At 35.5% G+C, this 21,561-nt stretch overlaps 1 protein-coding gene across 1 annotated transcript in view; it reads right to left on the minus strand.

The window, feature by feature from the left end:
• plxna1a (plexin A1a) overlaps nt 1-21,561 on the minus strand; it is a 289,406-nt gene that overhangs the window by 240,694 nt on the left and 27,151 nt on the right. The window contains exon 2 of the mRNA XM_051095762.1: nt 19,947-21,332. Coding sequence (XP_050951719.1) covers nt 19,947-21,134 — 1,188 coding nt within the window. The 5' untranslated portion in view covers nt 21,135-21,332. The remainder of the gene's footprint in view (nt 1-19,946; nt 21,333-21,561) is intronic.

A 21,561-nucleotide genomic window follows, 5' to 3' on the forward strand; every position in this document is an offset into this window, starting at 1 on the left:
TATCAATATTACAAACATTTTAATACACATGAAACATTTTATATGCTTTAGAAATAAATTCATTTATAAAAATCAATTTTTATATATATATATATATATATATATATATGTATATATACATATATATATATATATATATATATATATATACACACACACACATATACATACATACATACATATACATATATAGAGTTTATGATTATAATACATTTAAAAATATGCATTTTTAATATAAATACTGTAATATTCAATTGTATTTTTAATATATATTTTTATTTAATATATAATACAAATATCGTGCAAAAAATATCATGCAAAGAAATAGCTATATATTTACACATTTCACAATAAAAATCAAGCAATACATTTTATAATTATCAGTTTTATAATTAATGTATAATAATTCAGTTTATATTATATTTACAATATATTTATAAATGGTAAGTATTTATATAAATGTAATTAATATTAGATTTTATTTTTACCTATACACTATTTTAACAAATTATAATTAATTAATAAAATTAATTTATATTATAATATATTATTTAGTGTATGATTACATTTATAATAAATTTAATAATATGCATTTATAATAGGAATAACTTTTTTATATAAATTAATAGTTGATATATATTTATAAATATTATACAATTTTGAATACACACGGAATACATTTTTTAATTTTCATAGTTTTAGAATTAATTTATAATAATTCGGTTTATATTATATTAACAACAGATTTATAAATGGTATTTATATAATTATTATTTAATTTTCTTTTTACTATACACTATTTTAACAAAATGAAATACATTCATAACATTTAAATTATAATATGTTATATATTATGTTTATATTTCTTATATATTTAAAAATACGCATTTATAATAGAAATATTGTAACATTCAACTATGTTTTTCATATAAATTATATTTTACATATACAATATAACACTAATAAATATATAACCAAATTTATTAGCATACACATTATATCCCAAAAATCAACACAGAAAAAATACAAAAACACCTTTTCCAAAACTCACCGCTGCTGAGCGTCTACAGAGCCGCTCATTTGTGTTCAGCATGAATCCTAATTTGTGTACACTCAGGTACGTAGCAAGGTGGGTGGCCAAGAACGTGTGTTTGTTTTATGCGTGTGCATGTGCGCGATTGTCCTTAAATGTGTTTGTGTTGATGCGTGTATATGTGTGTGCTTGTCCTTAAATGTGTTTGTAGATGGCGGAACACATAAATGAAGATAAAGAGAGGCTGCCAAAATCTCTGGACGCATGGCCTGAGAGAAAGAGAGAGAGCGAGAGATGAGTGGAGGGATGGCAGGCTGCCAGCCTCCTGTTTTGATTGGTGACGGTGGAAATGCAGCGGCTCAGCCGTTTGCCCTTTGTTTCCTCCAAACAGCCAATGGAGGCTCTCTAATTGGGTCTTAATGGTGCTCGCGCTCAAGCGAGCCAGAATTCAGGCACTCTCTCCGCCGCTCTCGCTCTCTCTGGCATTAACAGCATTAGACAGGAGAACATCACAGATTCCCAAAGCATCCGAGGCTTATCTAAAAATACACGTCATATTAGCATGGCCATCATGAGCTGTCGTCCAGCATTATATAATGGTGTTATTTATAAAGCGGCTTCCACCGAGCAATCCTATTGACCCTCAATCTAAAGTCCTTTAGTAGGACTTAATGTCTTTATGTAGGTCGACTATCCCGGCATTTGATGAAGGAAGATAATACAACGTTCCTGTAGCTCAACTGGTAGAACAACACCAGAGGTCATAGGTCATAGATGCTAATACTTATTCAACAAAAATTCATGTGAACGTACATGCAAATGTACAGCAAATTTTCCTTTATTCTAGATTTTATTCTCACTATTTTTAGATATGTAGAATTTTTTTTTTTTTTTTACGTTTTTGTCTTTACTGGTTGACTGTGTGTGATAAATTAATTATTATTTATTTAATTTTATTTTATAATAATAATTATTTTTTTTTTATTTATATATATATATATATATATTTTTTTTTTTTTTTTTTTTTTTTCTCTCCAGGCTTTCAATTAAAATGAAGCTGTACAAGCAGTATTTAAAAGTTCATGGTCAATGAAATTTTTTTTTATGTTTTTTATGCTCACCAAGGTTGCATTTATTTAAGTAAAAAAAAAAAAAACGTTATACTGTGAAATTTATTACAATTTAAAATAACTGCTTTTTTAAGATTTTTAATTTATTATTAAAATTTAATTTATATAAATTTATAATTTATTTAATTTATCAAAGATGAATTTTAATAATTAAATAATTTAATAATTAATTTAAATAATTATTTAATAATTTTGTGAAAACTATTATTTATTTTCAGCATTTCTAATAATATTAACATTCCGAAACATTAAAAATGTCTTTATGATGACTTTTGTTCAATTTAAAGCATCTTTGTTGAATAAAAGTATTGATTTCTTTAAAAAAAAAATCTTACTGACCACAAACTTTTGAATGCCTGTAAGACATTTTATATTTAGTAGGACTGCTTTCAGTTTCGGTGTACTGATGCCTTTTCCTGCCTTGCTGTAAATATTTACAGTATGTACATGCTAAACAGTTTCTACAGAAAAATAGAGACTATCTAGTATGTGCTGCGGTCTTGGTGTTTAGGGCTCGTACCCTGTGGCATGACTGTAAGGCAGAGTAATATATCAGTCTACGCTTTCACCTTTAATCACCTCTGGACTCTCTCTCTCTCAGCCTCCATTTCTTTTTCACTCCATCCCTTCGTCTGGCACTAAAAAAGGCACTCGTGATCTTTATTGTTTGGCTTTATAACGTCTGCATGAGACTGTCATGGAGAGAGAGCAGGTGTTCACCGCATGGAGGCACTGGAAAATATCAGCGGAAAGCAGAAGAGAAGTGCACACCGCTGATCGGGGCTGATTTTGAATTTAAGGTGTAGATTAAAATACCCTTCAAAATAACTGACAACGTGAATGAACAGGAAAGATAAATTCGACTCAATATCTAGCATAATATATCATAGTCATACTAAAAATAGTGGTCCACAATGCAACTAAAAACAGTTAAAGGGAAAGTTTACTCAAGAATGAAAATTCTGTCATTAATTACTATTTCATGTCATTCCAAACCCAAAAGACATTTGTTCATCTTCAGATATCTTAATTTGTGTTCTGAAGATGAACAAAGATCTTACGGGTTTGGAACATGAAGGTGAGTAATTAATGACAGAATTTTCATTTTTGAGTAAGCCGTCTCTGTCATAATGTGACATGAAAAACATTTGGGGAAAAAGAACTTAAGACTAGATATGCTCCAGGATCTCATTACTTCCTACTGACTCGAAGAAAACTTTTGAATACGTTTCAAAAATCTGATATCACATTCCTTATAAAAAAAATTTTTGGCAAATCCAGTGATAACTTCTTCCTCGAAATTGATCCTTGCAGCAGTCTGGTAACTTTTAAGTAAGTTTGTTTCTTATACTTATAACAACCTGTCTATAACAACAGTCTCGGTAAAACTGCATAGTAGTGAAAAAATAGGATTGGAACTGGTGATTTCAGTCATTTTTGGCTACAGTCAGAATGTAATACTAGCATAGGGTGTAAGGAATTATTTAAAATTATAACAAAAAAAAAAAAAAAGAATACACAAAGGTTTAAAATGTAGCATATATAATAACAGTATATTGCAATTTAATTTAGCAAGTGGTATCCACTGTAAAATAAATAAATTAATTAATTAATAAACTATGCATTAAATATTATATAATATTATGTAGTTACAGTTGAGGTCAAAAGTTTACACCCCACTTTCAGAATCTGCAAAATGTTAATTATTTTACCAAAAAAAGAAGGATCATAGAAAATGCACGTTATTGTTTATTTAGTACTGACCTGAATAAGATATTTCACATAAAAGATGTTTACATATAGTCCACGCTTGACTCTTAATACTGTGTTGTAACCTGAACGAACCACAGCTGTGTTTTTTGGTTTAGTGATAGTTGTTCGTGAGTCCCTTGTTTGTTCTGAACAGTTAAACTGTCCGCTATTCATCAGAAAAATCCTTCAGGTCCCACAAATTCTTTGGTTTTCCACCATTTTTCCAGCAAAACCATGTATTAAGTGGGGGGTTGAAAACTTTTGAATTTGAAGATCAAGGTGAACTTAACTTATTTTGTTTTCTGGGAAACATGTAACTATCTCCTGTAGCTTCTAAAAGACAGTACTAAATGAAAAAAATATGATATTTAGGCAAAATAAGAAAAGAGTACACGTCTCCATTCTGTTCAAAAGTTTTCACCCCCGGCTCTTAATGCTTTGCTTTTCCTTCTGGAGCATCAGTGAGCAATTGAACCTTCTGTAATAGTTGCATATGAGTCCCTCATTTGTCCCCAGTGTGAAAATATGGATCTCAAAACCATACAGTCATTGTTGGAAAGGGTTTAAATACACAAAAATGCTGGAAAACCAAAGAATTTGTGGGACCTGAAGAATTTTCAGCAGGCAGTGACCCCTGATTCTGAAAGGGGGATGTAAACTTTTGACCTCAAAAGTACATATGGTTTGTAGTTCTAGTATCAGTATGGTAATTTTATTTCACAGTGTCTTTTGTACACTTTGCAAAGCTAATTATGCACATACTGTATTACATACAACAAACCCTAAACTAAACCCTAATTAATATTACTCAGTATTAAAATTTATAATTACACTTTAACTAGGACTAAACCCTTAACATATATAGTATGTCGAATCAAATGCATTGCATTGTTGGATACAGTACCCTATGCAGTGTGCTTTCTTGCACACTCTATATTTGGTATATGTAATATCTCATGTGTGAGTCTATGTATGCAGAACATTTGCACAGCACGCATACTACAGAAATAGAAATAAAGCCTTATACGCTATTCTGATCTTGCCCTTTATATGAGATATGGATTTAAACAGCCGTGACCGTTGCTTGGGCGTATGCCTTCTGAAGCTGAGACTCTGCTGTGTATACTAACAAAGAATTGACTGAAAGAGGCAAGTGCAACTCTGAGCCGCTCACATGTGCTAATGTGTAACGTGTGCAATGCTTGTGTCATTTAACTAGCAGCAGGCGAAAGCTGTGGGACAGATGTTCATATCTCCTCTCCACTGACCTGACACCGCACACGCACCCCAGACACAGCCTGTTCACACTCGCACATACTGATTCCTCAGACCAGCGTCACACAACGCAAACACGTTTCTAAGCCGTGCACAGAGGCCTGATTATGAGACTGCCCATGACCTGCGCTCGGCCCCATGGCATCTGGCACAGTCAGAACACATATGCACAACACTCACGCTCTCTTTCTCTGTTTCTCCTTCTTTTCTCTCTAACACGGAGGTTAAGTGATTATGCATTTTACTGATCTATAAATCAGCTTAAACTTCCAAAACTGAATGGAAGAGCAAAAGGTACAAAAATGGTTCCATATGCAAGCACATTGAAACAGATTAGTTTTTTGTTAGTTGGGTGAATCTCCTAAAAGCTGTCAAGAACTTTCCCAGGACATATTTCAACCAAAGAAAAAAGTATGTGTGTATATATGTATTGTATTATATATAATACACAATGGTACTTTGTAATTTTTATTACTGTAACTAAATGCAATAATAATAATAATAATAATGTTAATAACAACAAAAACAATAATAATATTTTCCTGATTTTTATTTATGAAAATGTTAAATTTGTATAATTGACGATGATGATGATAATAATAATAATAATAATAATAATAATAATATTTTTTTCTTTTGATATCGTGTTAAAATATGACCCAAAGTCTCACAAAAAAAAAAAAAATAATAAAATAATAATATTGTTAATTATTATTAATAATTGTTGTTATTATTATTATTATTATTATTATTATTATTATCATTATTTAGAACTAGTTAAGCACATTTGTAAGTATTTTACTGTAATTCAAAAAATTAGACATTAACACAATGAAACAATAATAATAATATTATTATTATTATTATTATTATTATTATTATTATTATTATCCGGACTTTATGTATTCATTTATTTTAATAAAAATGAAAATGTTTTATTAAATAGCAGGGTAACTGCCTTTTTTCCCTTTTGATATTACCAAAAATAAATAAATGAATAAATAAAAATAACAATAATTATAATAATAATAATAATAATTAACGCCAGTTAAGCACAATTATATTAACAATGTGGACATTAACAAAATGCAACAACAACAACAATAATAATAATAATAATAATAAAATGATTTTCATGACATTATTTTATTTATTTATTTACCTCTTTAATAAAAATGAAAAATTGTAGCATTTTTCCTTTGATATTGTGTTAAAATATGACCTCACACATTTTTTGCCAAAAAATACAAAATAAATAATAATAATAATAATAATAATAATAATATTTAATGCGAGTTAAGCACATTTGTAATTCTTACTGCTGTAATGCAAAAAAAGGAAATAATAATAATAATAATAATAATAAGTTGGGATTCGAACACGGGACGCCCGTAGCACAACGGCGCTGTATGTCAGCACTGCCCACAAAGGCTATCGCGCCAACAAAAAAATAAAAAATAAATAAAAGAATTGTAATTATTTTACTGCATTTTTTTTCAATTATTTAAATTTTGCAGGACAGCATTTGGATGTTAAAGAGAATCACTGAGAATAACCTGCATCACTAAGATGATGTTTCCACAAAAGCATTTTTCGGTTTGATTTTGTGTTGAAATATTTTGTGTTGACTCAGAATCCTGCACATTTATCCAGTTTGTCTTTTTATTTTGAGTAACGATCCCCATTTAGCACTGAGCGCAGAATGATCTACTGTCCTCATACGGTTCAGATTAGGATAACAGAACAAACAGTTTGGCACAGCAACCCTAAATCTGCACCGCTTCTCACGAGAAACAACCTGTAGAGGTTGAATGATTTGCATCCTTGTATGGTAGGTCACACGTATGTTTGGCACGCTCAGACGTCAGGCCTTTCAGAGCTTCCATTGAAAGCAGCTGGTCCTTCTCTTAATGTGCTGGCTAGGAAATGCAATTTAGGCCAATTTCTCAACATTACTGACCCACTTCCTGCCTGATCGCTTCCCCTTAAGATTCCAGCGAACCTAAACATGTGCCGAAACAAATGGGTTAACCAGAGATCTTACGTTCCCGGCCATGTGTGTGATTACACATATCCTGGTTTGTCTGAGAGCAATTAGCATTTAAGCATGAAAAACAGTAACAAACAAAACATCTGCTAAACTCTACTATAGTCTAGTCTGGTATAAGCAGTTTATTAAAATCAATAAAAATAACTAGTGCTTAGATTTGTGTTCTCCCCTGTTTGAAGGTACACTTAAACGCTAAAACGCCAAAATCATTTAATATTCATAATGCATAACAGTGTCAAAACATTACCGATTTCTCCCACAGTGTTATTTAACTGCAGCTAAACTCATATACATAAAACTCTTACCTCATGAATACTTATACAAAATTCATAACCTGGAGTCCTACGAACTAAATCAACAGGATTTATTCATTTTTCAAATCCACAAATAACAGTAAGAGTTATTTTACATATAATTTCCTATAATTTCTCATTCACATCTTTTTGCATTTATGTATGCTTTTGATTGTCTCCCGCATTTTCCTCACACATGCAACTATTATATTTAGTCTAAATAAGCTCTTGACTGTTAACCATATGCTGTGACTCGCACACGCTAACTTGTGTAAGTGTGTGCGTTTCATCATCTCTAAGCTTGTGAAGCCGATCTAAGGCTTTTAAACATTGTTGTCCCAGCAAAAGCATCAGATTATAATCTACATAATCTAAAATTAAGCATCCCATACACACTAATCCAATTACAGCGCAGACGCAGACTTTCTCCCAAGAGCGCGGAGCATTTCCGGCTGAAAACGTTGAGAGTTCCGCTGAGCTCTACGCTCTCTGTTGTGCGCGAGTACATGAGAAAGCAATGAGCGATTTCATTAGTTTCCATTCAGCGGCTTCATGGTAGCCATTGGAGGCCCCGCTGGGCGCGTTCTCCTCCACAACAAGGCCATAACAGGAACATAACATTGAGAGAATATGGGTCTGCTGTTGGACGCCCGTTCAAGACGCAAGACTGCAAACGGCACTTCAAGACACAGCATGGGGCGTCTGTGAGCTTGCCGCAGCACTATGCTAAAGAGCCCTGATCAAGCTAACATAATGTTTAGCATGCTGTTAAAATGCCTGGTGCTGATGTACAAGCATTGTAAATCCACGCAGGACATAAAAAATGGCCTCTGGTGACCACTGCAAGACAACACATTGGCGCCAAACAGCATTTGGACACTTATCGGACTTATAAAAAAAAAAGATGCTAGCTTTTCTCAAAATCAATTTTACTTTGCTTTGAGACATTTTTGCCTTTACTCTTAATGAAACACAATGAGTGTTTGTCCGTCACATTCTGGACAATAAAACATCAGAAATTAAAGGGATAGGTCACCCAAAAAATAAAATACTCTCCCTTAAGCCATCCTAGGTGTATGACTTTCTTCTTTCAGATGAATACAATTGGAGTTATATTTAAAAATGTCCTGGCTCTTCCAAGCTTTATAATGGCAGTGAATGGCTGTTGAGATTTTGAAGTCCAATAAAGTACATCATCCGCTGGAACGCCACTCTCTCGTGAATGATCGTACGGCAGTTAGAGGAAGCTAGAGCTTGGAGTTTATAAAGTTTTAAATATGGATATTTTTCTTACACAAAGAAAGGCCTTTATTAACCCCCCAGAGCCGTGTGGAGTCATTTTTATAATGGATTGATGCACTTTATTGGACTTCAAAATCTCAACACCCATTCACTATTATAAAGTTGGAAAGAGCCAGGATATTTTTTAATATAACTCTTGACTGTATTCGTCTGAAAGAAGAAAGTCATATCCACCTAGGACAGCTTGAGGGTGAGTACATTTTCGGGGGTATTTAGTTTTTAATGTCATAAAGTAAAAATGTTTTTAGTTACCAAGCTTATTTTGGTGTTATTTATGGTAATATTTATGGAAATATTATGAATACCATGGTTTTTTTAAACAATTGCCATTGGTTGATTTTTTTATCATATGAACACAAAAACATTAATATATTTCCATGTGTGGCTTAAGTTAGTGTTTGTCAAACTAGGATGTGGGGATCCCAGGAGCCGAAAAAAAAAAGTATTCATGACTTAAATATTTGCTAATAGAAATTAATAAGCAAATTATTTAAATTTCATTTAGAACAATTTTCTTTCAGGTTTATACATTTAACATTAGATATTGATATTTGAATATTTTAATAACAATAATATTTTCTAATATTTAAAAATATATTTATTATCCAGATATATTATTATACAGAAAGGCAATTTACTGATTTACCATAACATGAAACTTCACTGTATAAATAGATTTTTACACTTAAACTACGCTTTATGTAACTACGGTCAAACCAAATATTATTCAGACGTCAGATATAATTTTTGATATTTTTTTTACTAGTGGGTGCAGTACACTATAGTTCATTTATAAGGTAAGAATAGCAAAATTCCATGCCAAAAATTCTTCATACAGTGAACTACCAGTAAAAATTTAAAAAATTTGGGACCAAAAATTATTCAGACATTTTTTTAATACTTTTGTGTGTTTTTAATTGCTAATGCAACCTTTTTACACCACAGACTGAACAAAATTAAGCATTGCTTGGTAATTGGTCAACAAAGTATTGACAGCTGTGAAAAATATAGTCATTCTAACAGTTTGGTTTTTGGCTGATTGAAATCCATTACCTTTCTATTAAAGTTATCAGACATTATCGAGATGGATTTGTTCTGACACAGTTTAACTCTTGCGTTCTTGTCATATTTTATTACCATTTTCTAAACTATAGCAAATAAACTGTGAAAATGTGAGAAATGTTGAAGGTGTCCGAATAAATTTTGGTTTGACTGTACCTTTATATTTTATAAAACTACAGAGAAGTGGTCCTTGGTATCAAAAAGTTTGAAAAACCCTGGCTTAAGTGTCCAAATATGTTTTGTCATTGTGTCTGCTGCCATTACAGGTCAGATCTAGCTGGTGAGCTCTCTTTAGTGGCAAAATGGAAATAATAAACATCTGTTTGGTGGAAAATATCAATGAAAGAATCAAACTGCATCTACAGGCTCATTTGCTAAATGTACTGTATCATGGTTATCAGCCAATGTCTCCCAGGAGCAATATCAGGGCTTTAAATGTCCAACATCAGATGAAGGTACTTGACTTACAAACATTGTCTATTCAAACACACAAGCCCTTAATACGCACCATAATAAAAACAAACCGTGTCTTTCTCACTCACATGAACAAAGAGCACAGTCATTTTGGCATTTGAAGCACTAACTGTTGGTTTCCATTAGCAAGGAGCATTTTTCTGTCTAACTACACTGGATCCACCTCTTAAAAACACAAGTTGCAAGGTTGCGACAGCACCCTTAAGGGATATCCAATCCTCATTATGCACCCAAAACATTTAGTGTTTTCCTGGAACCTCTGACCTCAGCGTCCAGTAATGCTCCATCATCTAATCATACACCCCCTCATTACATTTGGACTCGAGAAAGCCTGCTAGAAACATCTTAGACAACATCTAGCTTCAAGACGGAGGGGAAAAAATATAATAATAAAGTTCTAAAAGCCACCATGACCTCTTCGAGTGTCACAAAACTCCCATTGGCTCTCCAGCTTGGGTCGAGGTGCCAGGAATGAGGAATAGCTTTGTCCTTTCAAAAGTGGTTCACCATCTTTCTTTCCAGGTCATGCTAGTTATGTGCTGAAATTTGCTTACCAAAAGTGGCTGGCCATAAGTCATTATGATTTAGCTAGTATTCATCTGCAGAAATCACAAGATTATGGCTGAGCATTATTTACTGCATAATATCAAGATGAATTGTCGTTCTCTGGCGCTGCTGAAAAGACCTGTGGACAGGTTGTTGCCAAGTACTGTATTTGATGTTTCTAGAACAACATTCAAGTCAAATGGTCTAAAATCTTACCTTAACCTACCCCAAAAATGATTGAGCAATGATTAATTAACAAGAATTCTTTTTAAAGTATTAGTTCATTTCAGAATTAAACTTACCTGAAAATTTACTCACCCCCATGTCTTCCAAGATGCACAAGTAGTACACGTCTGTCTTTCTTCAGTTGAAAGAAATTAAGGTTTCTGAAGGAAAACATTTCAGGATTTTTCTCCATATAGTGGACTTCAATGGGAGCCAACGGACTGAAGGTCCAAACAGCAGTTTCAATGCAGCTTCAAAGGGCGCTACACAATCCCAGCTGAGGAATAAGTGTCTTATCTCGTGAAACGATTGGTCATTTTCTAAAAAACGATTACAAATTATAACGTTTTAACCACAAATGCTCTTCTTGCACTAGCTCTACATCCATGAATTAACACATTACATAATGACTTTGGAAAAGGTCACATGACGTAGGCAGAAGTACCGACTCAGTGTTTACAAAGTGGACATGCAAAGAAAGTGAAACGGTAAAAGGTAAAACAACGATGTCGGATGATTTTAAAGTTGTGACCTTTCCAACATGATTATGTAATGCGTGAAGTCGTGGACGTTCATCGCAGAGCTAGTGCAAGACTAGCATTTGTGGTTAAAAAGTATACTTTTTTTTTTCTTTTTTTTTTTAGAAAATGACTGATCGTTTTGCTAGACAGGACACTTACTCCTCTGCTGGGATTGTGTAGAGCTCTTTGAAGCTGCAGTTTGAACCTACAACCCATTGATCCCCACTGAAGTCCACTATATGGAGAAAAATCATGGATTTTTTTCCTCAAAAACCTTAACTGTTTTTGACTGCAGAAAGACAGACGTGAACATCTTGGATGAAATAGGGGTGAGCAAATTATCAGGAAATTTTAATTCAGGAGTAAACTAATCCTTTAAGCTTAAATCCAAACTTCTTGGTTAGTAGGAATGTTTTTCTACAACCACCAAGGAAGCTGATCCAAGAGCATGTCACACTTGGTCAAACCACAGTAAGTGTTGAGGTTCAAACTTCTTAAGTAGCTAAAACAGCAAAATTTGGTGGTTTTCCGACGAAGAAAGAACCAATTAATGTGATTTTGTCAAGTACAACTCAATGTATCACAATAAAATGTAATTGCAAACCTAACTTACTACTACAGTCAGAGGGCAATGTCTAACTGATAAGTTGTTCCTCAAACTAAAGACTGACAATAAAATATGCTTGGTTGTTAGGAAAAATAAGAAACCAAAAATTACAAAAATGCACCTCATGACAATCATTAAAACACACTAATGAAAAATGAGATAAAATTAGACAGAATCTTAGATTAAAAAAAAGATTACAGTAAATGTCACAATTTTAGTAAAACTCACTTGTACAAATGTCATAAAATTAATGAATATGACACAAAATACTGACTAAATTTAAAAAATATTTTGATATTTGAATACATAACGCAAAAAGTATTTTTAATGCATTATCTCTTGAAATGCATAATCTTATAATGCATATGCATGTTATGATGAATAATCGTAACCACAGTTATAACACACTATAATATATGTTTATTAATTGGTACATCTTTAAAGTTGAATTCATCAAAACACATGGCAAACAACAAATTTCAGGCATAACTAATATGCAAATATTATAATGCTTTTTAACTTTGGTTACAATTTTTACGAAAAATATTTAATGTACATTATGAACACATTTATAATGCATTACAAATAAAGGCTTAAAGTAAAGTGTTCTTATCAAATGACAAAAATATGATTTTTGATTTGTCACCAAAAGCAAATTTAATTATTACATACAAAGTCAATGCAAAGATACGAATAGACACAAATTCAGGCGACTCAAATGACAAAAATTTGGGTGACGCGATTGCCACAAAAGTGCGATATTCACCTCAATTGCGTCAAAATGTCGGGAAATTCGCATGATGTGTTGTTGTGCAAGCCAATCAGCTAAAAGCTTATTTGGGACTTCCACAACAGGTACAGAGCAGCAATAGCAGTTATCTCAAACATGGTTGATGACGGAAAAATGGTAAATCTAAAAAGTAGATCTAGAGTGAGTAATGGTGTGCACACCAAAAAAAGAAGCGGATATTCGCATCGCGTTACCTACTCTAGATTACTCGTGAGATGTTTTTCACGCCACTCGCACAAAAACATTGCGTGATTAGGAGTGTCTTAATGCACATCACACAATTTTTTTTGCCATTTTTTTTCTCAACAGTGTTGGAGATAAGATGCACATTTCTGACTCGAGTTGAAAATTTTTAACTTGCACGGAAGACTGAGGCGAATATAGCATGTGTGCTGCCCGGCACAAATTTGCATCTATTCTCATCTTTGCATTGACTTTTGCATTGACTTTATTCCCACTTAGTCTTCCTAACTTCCTAACATACTTAACACACATAAAACATAAACAGAAAAAGTGATGGCTGACCAGCCTGACAAAACCAAACCAGAACTAACCAGCCTGCAAATGCCTGCTGGTTAAGTCCAAGCAGGTCTTTCCAGCAGGGAAGGTATAACTGGCTTTTCCCAGCTTGTGTATGCGGTTGTTTTTAAAGCCTTTGTGGAATATGAAATAGACTGATGGTCTCTGGATTCATCCCATTGCCCACCACCACAGGAAACAACAAATACAGCTGCACGCGCAGCCTGGCAAATAGCGCCGCACATAAGCGCACACCCACAAACACACACTGCGCGCTTGATCACAACCACCTACCATCCCACACACACTCTCTACGCGGCTCCCACACAAACACACATCAATAAATAATTACACCGACAATTAGATGGGGAGCACTCCAAGCCTGACCTGTTAAGAGATTTGCAACCTACACACATAGTCGCCATCTGAAAGGCTGGGGAGGGGGAGTCATTTTTCTTACTACCCAGTTAACTGGCTGACTTATTGATTTAAAATTACCATCACAGAGAGCTCATACAGTTGTCTACACTTTATTTGTCCGCTCTCAAGGCCTCGTTTCATCTGAATAGCTTATATTAAAGCTACAAAGGAGCAGGAAATGCAAATTTCACCCCATTGCAAGTACATTCACAATGCTACCATCCACACAGGGATGCACTTATACAATACTACAGTACTGAACGCTGAGATCATGTACTTGATGTACTCGATAAAAAACTCAGAGTAAACCAGTACTTTCAGGTTGCTCATTGCATGTATATCTAATATATCTAATAAGTGACCCTTGACCACAAAATCAGTCTTAAGCAGCACGGGAATATTTGTAGCAATAGCCAAAAATACATTGTATGGGTCAAAAGTATCCACAATTAAGCCGCACTAATTATTTGAGATTTTATTAGAAATTATTGATGGCAAAAATCATTAGGATCTTGCATAAAGATCACGTTCCATGAAGATATTTTGTACATTTCCTACCATTAATATATCAAAACTTAATTTTTATTAGTTATATGCATTGCTAAGAACTTCATTTCGACAACCTTAAAGGCGATTTTCTCAATATTTAGAATTTTTTGCACCCTCAGATTTAAGATTTTCAAATCAATTGAACAATTTTCATAAATTTTTTATACATCAATTGAAAGATTATTTATTCAGCTTTCAGATTATGTATAAATCTAAATTTCAAAAAAACTGTCCATTATGACTGGTTTTGTTGTCCAGGGTCGCATATATGCGAATTAATTCATCATAATTATCTAATTAGTAATAAAAATGTAATAAACAGTAATTCCGATACTTACAACTGGGCCTATATTGTATCAGCAAATACTAGAAAGTATCAGCACTCATTCTTGGTCTCTGAAAATGAAAAATGATAGTGGTGCACCCATTCGGAAAGAACAGATATTTACAGTCAATTTTCCCTCTTTGTTTCCCCTTTAAGGAAGAAGAATCTATAGAGGATTCCCTTAATCTCAAGCCTGTGTTCCAAAGCACAATAAATAAGACTATGGAAAAACGATTAGCCCCAAGGCTATTGAGGTGGATATAGTTTCATCTATATGATTTTTCAATATCCAGTCATCTCTGATCAATACCCTACAGGGAAGGAGGCACAGATGGGAAGCCATTAAAGTGTAATACAGTACAATATCTTTTTTGCCTGTCTGTGAAGAGCTCCCACATGGACTTGTTCTCTCATTTCATTGAGCAGTTCCTCAGAGAGTCAAAAAGAACTCGAGTGAACACCAACAGCAAGCAAATGACATTCAATGTCATGATTAAATCGCAAAGTCTTTCAGTTTTCAATAGCATTGGAGGTTAAAAGACAAGAAAGAAAATCTTCCCGCCTTCAGTCTGAGGGAAAAACAGAACCGAACACTAGAAGGATAACTGCTAGCAATCAAAATCACCAGGCAAGTGATCAACCGAGATAAGTGATAATGTAATTATGCAAAGGAGCGAAGGGTGAGGAGTCGGTCCTAGTGTATTTTTGTTCATCAGTTAAACAACAATTTGTCTTAGTGCGGCACACAAAATCAGCTAAAAGTTGTTTAATAATGACGCCATGTTTTCCCGAGAGAGCGAGTCACACTCTGTTTTCAAGTAGGAAGTGACGAGTGTGTATTGTTGTTTGTTGTTATCGTGTGCAGTTGTTGTGCTCATTAATATCACCTGTGGACAGACTGAAAAACTCATTAGCAATGCTAATATGTTTTTGTTCCGCTTTTTCCCCCCTCTTGCTTTTTTTTTTACAGGCACAATTCAGATGGTTGGAAACCAGCTTGCATCTGGCACAGAAGGTGACCTGGAACTTTTAAAAGTTCCTCTGTTGTTACAGCCGCCATAAATTCGGAAAATTCGCAGGAAAGTCTGGCACACAAGCCGCGTGGAAATAGACGGAGAGACGCCACCATACAACAGAATAATCTCTATATCCTGTAGATCAATAGGTTTGAAAATATAAGAAAGACTCACATCAGCATCTGAATAGGGCACTTTGGCAGCAAAGTACAAATTCAGTCTTTAGCTTCCAAATGCACGGTGCCTCAAAACGCTGCATCATAATGCGGTATTGAATCATATTAGAGGCCCTTGCTGTGTATGAACAAAAGTGTCCATTATAGACGTCAGTTATTTTATAAAGAAAAGGCCAATGAAATGAATTACAGTGAAAAAGTACCACTGCCTGCCTGGATGAGAAGCAGAATGGAGAAGTCTGTGTGTAATTATTGTTTGACTCTGCTGACGTGTTTTTGATGGATTGCAACACAGTGTCGCAGATGGTAATCAAGCGCCATCATGTACGGTTTCTCATTTACATATATGCATAGCTTTACCGTGAGCATCGGGACAGGTGGGCAGAAGAAAGACGTCAAAAGCGCTTACTGTCTGTCTGTCCGATCGCACGCATCTCTTGTTGTTTTTCCCACTCCGGTTTGTCTGCCCGGCACGTGTATCTCCCCCAAAGCCTTCTGAATTATGAAAGTGTGCTTTGTGATTGGAAAATGACAGCATTAATTGCTTGTAAGCAGAGCGCGGAGGCAGAGGGATTTTTGATCATGCGCTGATTGTGATGGGCTATAAATGAATAACACAAGGTGAGTGAGGGTGAATTATTCATAAGCTGGAAGCTCCTTGCCGGTGGAGGACCCTCAGAGCGTTATCTTTTCATCCAATTCAGCCAGCCGTGCCGCCATCATTACCAAGGCAGATTGCTCCAGGCCCGTTATTATAATGGCAGCAGTTATTATCGTTAATGCCACTGTCAGTTATTCGCCGACGGAGTCTACCACTGTGGCCGCTACCATCAAAACCTGCATTAGAGCATATGGTTTACACTACCCACAATGCACTATAACGACAACTGTTAAGACTATCAAGAAGGCGAAGTAAGGCCCAAAACATTTTTAGGGCCCTATTAAATGCATTTAATTTTTTTCCAAATTCCTTTTTTCATTTGTCTGGATTCATTTTTTTTTTTTTCAATTTTTTTTTTTTTTTTGTAGACTCTGTTTTAACGGTTAAATTAAAAAATATTAAATCAAAAAGTGAAATCATGAAATGTACACAATTTAACAGCAATTTATTAAAAGTTTAACAAAAATTACATTTTAAGGCCCTATGAAATGCGTTTTATTTTTTTCTCAAATTCAGTTTTATTTTTACCAAATTCTGTTTTCCAATTTTATTGGATTTTAATAATCAAAAGCATCTCTAATTAACTAATTTTATTTATAAAAAGATTTATTATCATTTTAGTTAATTATTTTTTTAAATAAATAATTTTTAAAAAATGTTTCTGTTAAGTATTCCTTAAAAAAATGTTTTGATAATTTTATTAGTCGTACTATCATTACATTTTGTAATAACTTTTATTTTGATGAGTTAATGTGAAGAACTTTCTGTTTCTGTTTATATATAATATGACAGTTTTTCTCAAAAGAAACGGTAAAATACTCATGAAGTGACAGACTCATTTTTGAGGCAGCAGAGTCTGGAAACTCCACTAACGTCATGTGCGCTTCAGTATGTGTATAAAACGAAACTGTGCTTTTGCGCCATTCATTCACCCAGAGACAAACAGAACATGCAGGATTCATATTTACATTGTATTTTTGCGGCTTAATCACAGACACTAGTCCATATCGCGTTTTGATTTAAGTCTACTGGCCTACTTTTGATTTATTCATCCAAAATTAGTTGAATTCCGTGACATTCCCTAACGCGTTATACAGTAAATTACATTTTTATTACTGAATTCCGCGATTCCATCCACATTTTGCGCATCAAAAAGATATCTTGAAAAATGTCTCAAACAAATGACAGTCAATGGAGTCCAATGTTATTCTTCAAAATATCTTTTCATGTTCAGCAAAAGAAAAAAAAATGTTGGTCTCTGTTTTCTTTAGAAAGGAAAAAAAGCACAGTTGTAATGAATAAAATTGCTTAGTTTACGATGAGTGAAAAAAGATAACAAGGTCTCAATCAAACCTGTGTTTGAATAACAGCAGGTCTCTGTAACTGTGATATATAGTCTGATAGGTGATTACAATTCACCATATGATGGATGGTAAAATGAATTACCGTCTAGTTTGAATTTTAGAGCTTTGATATATGTGCCACTAAACGTTTGATCAGATCACATACTGCTGTTATAAACTGAAGCGAGTATTACATTTTCTCATTTGAGGCATTTAATAAAAGTTGTCTGAGATATGTAATAATTCATAACTCACTAGTGTTATGACAAAATACTGAAGACGAGGTGTCATGAAATAAGAATTCTGAAACAATAACTGCATCTCTGAAACCGCATCATAATATATCATAATACTACATGAGAAGCAAAGTCGGCACACTTTCTCAATCCTTATCTGCCTCCCGTTCCTTCATCTTCCTTTCTTTCATAATCACCAGCTCCATCCTTCTATTTTTTTTTATTACTCTCACAGGTCTCGCTCCATCAGCCAAAATGTGTTTGCTCTTGTATGTCTGAGTACAGTCGAATCACCCAGGAACATGCTGCACATATAATAGAGGGGAGGATTTGGGCTGTTCTCTGGGAATAATCCCCTCATTCTGTGCTAGAGCATTGTGTTCGGTGTAGAACTGCCGGCTTGGCTATTTCCTATGATGGACTATGTGTAGAGCGCAACTAGGAGTGCTGTTGATTAGCAAGCAAGCTATGCGCCTGCACGTTAGTCTCTCTGTGACTGTCCACATTGTTCTGACACCAGAACGAAGGTCCCAAGAGGACTTGGGCAACAAAGACAGGACAAGAGTTTAAATCAATTATCACTTCAGGAAATGGACACGTGGCAAGAGATTGACAGGGCGCTAATCCCAAGAACTAAGATAATGATGTGGCTAGGCTAGTTAATCTGACTTGAGAGCGGAGGTTTCATTGGTAAACAACAGTAAGATTCTCAGGGCCTGCATCTACGCACACGCTTTGCCACACCAGTGATCTGGATGTAGAGAGCATAGCTAAGAGTGCTGTTGATTAGAAAATAAGCTATGCACCCACACGCTAGCTGATTTGTGACTGTCCACATTGTTCTGACACCAGAACAAAGGTCCCAAGAGGACTTGTGCAACAAGGACAGTACAACTTTAAGAGTTTAAATCAATTATCACTTGAGGAAATGGACACATGAGGCAAGAGAGTGACAGGGTGCTAATCCCATGAACTGAGCTAATGATGTGGCTAGGCTAGTCAATCTGACTTTAGAGTGAAGGTTTCCCAGGAAAACAACAGTAAGATTTTCAGGGCCCGAATCTATGCACATGGACAAGACATTCCCAACTGCTCTACAGCACCAGTGATCTGGATGTAGAGAGCATAGCTAAGAGTGCTGTTGATTAGAAAATAAGCTATGCACCCACACACTAGCTGATTTGTGGTTGTCCACATTGTTCTGACACCAGAACGAAGGTCCCAAAAGGACTTGTGCAACAAAGACAGTACAACTTTAAGAGTTTAAATCAATTATCACTTGAGGAAATGGACACATGAGGCAAGAGAGTGTCAGGGCACTAATAACATGAACTGAGCTAATGATGTGGCTAGGCTAGTTAATCTGACTTGAGACTGGAGGTTAAACAACAGTGAGATTCTTAGAGCTTACATTCATGCACATGGACAAGACCTTCCCCATTGCTTTACCGCACCAATGATCTGGAAATAACATGCGTTCTATAATGAATTGATTGATTGCTACAACACCCATCAACATTAGAACTGGGTTGAGGAACTTAAGGTACTTGAATTAATTTGCAAACAAGTCAGAACTAATCAACAGCGCACCTGGTTATCTTGCTTGTTAATATAACAACACAGTTAGTAAGTTTGACTTACCGAGTTGATGCAGTTCAGTTCCTTGTTGAGGAGCCAGGGCAGGGATAGTTTTCCTTCACCCCTGTAGCAGGATTGGATCCTCTCCTTAATCTTTTCCTTGATTTTTCTTAGTGTGAACAGGCACAGGGCTGATTCTTTCGGTGGCTTGGCCCGGTTCTTTTGACCCTGAGCAAAAACAGTAAACAGCACCTCTTCCTGTTCAGAGATACCCAATGATCGTGCCAGCTTGGCACCAGGCCGACTGAGGTAGGCGTCTTGAACCAATCGGTATTCCACACCATCCTTGGTACAGCCAATGGGAAACTCCACGTAGGAGTAGAACTTGGGGTCGTCCACACAGAGGCGGACAATCTTGGAGGTGAAGAACTGTTCACCACTGGCATCCGGCGAGGTGAGTTGGGTGTCCAGTTGGAGAGTTAGGTAGTAGATGAACTGCTCGCTGCTAAAGCCATAGACGTAGTAGATGTCAAAGGTAGGAAACTTGGAAAGGGTGTCGGATGGAATCTTGAGCTGTGAGGAGACAAACTCGTCCTGGTAGACGAAGCTGAACATTTCAGCATTCTCCTCATTAGCCATCAGCTTACGACTGGAGAGAGTCGGGAAGTACTCTGATTTGCCTTCGATGGGTGTACCTACAAACAATTTACCGCTGTCTTCACCTTGGGTTCCACTGATAACCACTCCTGACATAGTGCCCGCCTCGGACACACTTGAAAGGTAGTGCTCCTTGCGGTGATGCGGCTCACCCAGTTTGAAGAGGTCATCCAGTCTGAGGAACTGGCATATACCCTGTGAAGTGCTTCCACATGCAATGAGCCTGTTCTGCCCTGAATCCAGAAGCAACAGCTTGTTGACATTGCTAGTCTGTGATAGCTCGTGAGGGCAAGATTGAACACCTGGTGGCGGGTAACATTTCTCATTATCCACCACGGGACCGGTAACATGGCTTCGAAGCTTGGTCAGGTTGCTGGAGAGCTTGTAGATCCAATTGACAGCACCGACGTAGACTTCACCCGTTTTGTTATGGACGACCAAATGCGTAAGCCCTCCCTCTGGTGGGATAAAGGTCCGGAAGGAAGAGAGGTTAACCTCGAGCCCCCCATGTTGAGGGAGGAACGAGAGGAAGAAAAGGAGGAGGAATGCCTCGCGAAGAGAGGCGGGAAGGGGCCTCCTCCCATACGGCAGCATTTTTAATATCTTTCTGAGAGGAAGCGGTAGGCCAGGTGATCCGTTCACCCTTTTGATCCTGGGCCTTGAAAAAACCTGGACAGCGTCTGTCAGTCTACGGTGAGGAGAGCGACTTATTGACCCAGTGTCCTCTCTGCTCTCTCTCTCGGGACGGAGCTGTCGTCTACACCATCATCTGCAGCGCCATGGCCGCTAGCCCTGCAAGGGTAGGAAAACACATCATGAGTGTTGGAGAAAAACAGAATAGAACATTGTCTATTGATTCGACTGGAGCTTAAAAGTTCTGCCTGCCCGAGAGAAAAAGAACTCATAATACATAAACATAAATATCTTACAGTGGAGCCCTGGGTGGAATCCTATACAACATTTAATGAGTGTGTCAAGCTTGCAGACAGCAGTGCAGTCCTCAAACTCCACACTGAGAACG

Source organism: Labeo rohita, chromosome 23 (assembly GCF_022985175.1).
Source record: "Labeo rohita strain BAU-BD-2019 chromosome 23, IGBB_LRoh.1.0, whole genome shotgun sequence".
NCBI classification, from domain to species: Eukaryota; Metazoa; Chordata; class Actinopteri; order Cypriniformes; family Cyprinidae; genus Labeo; species Labeo rohita.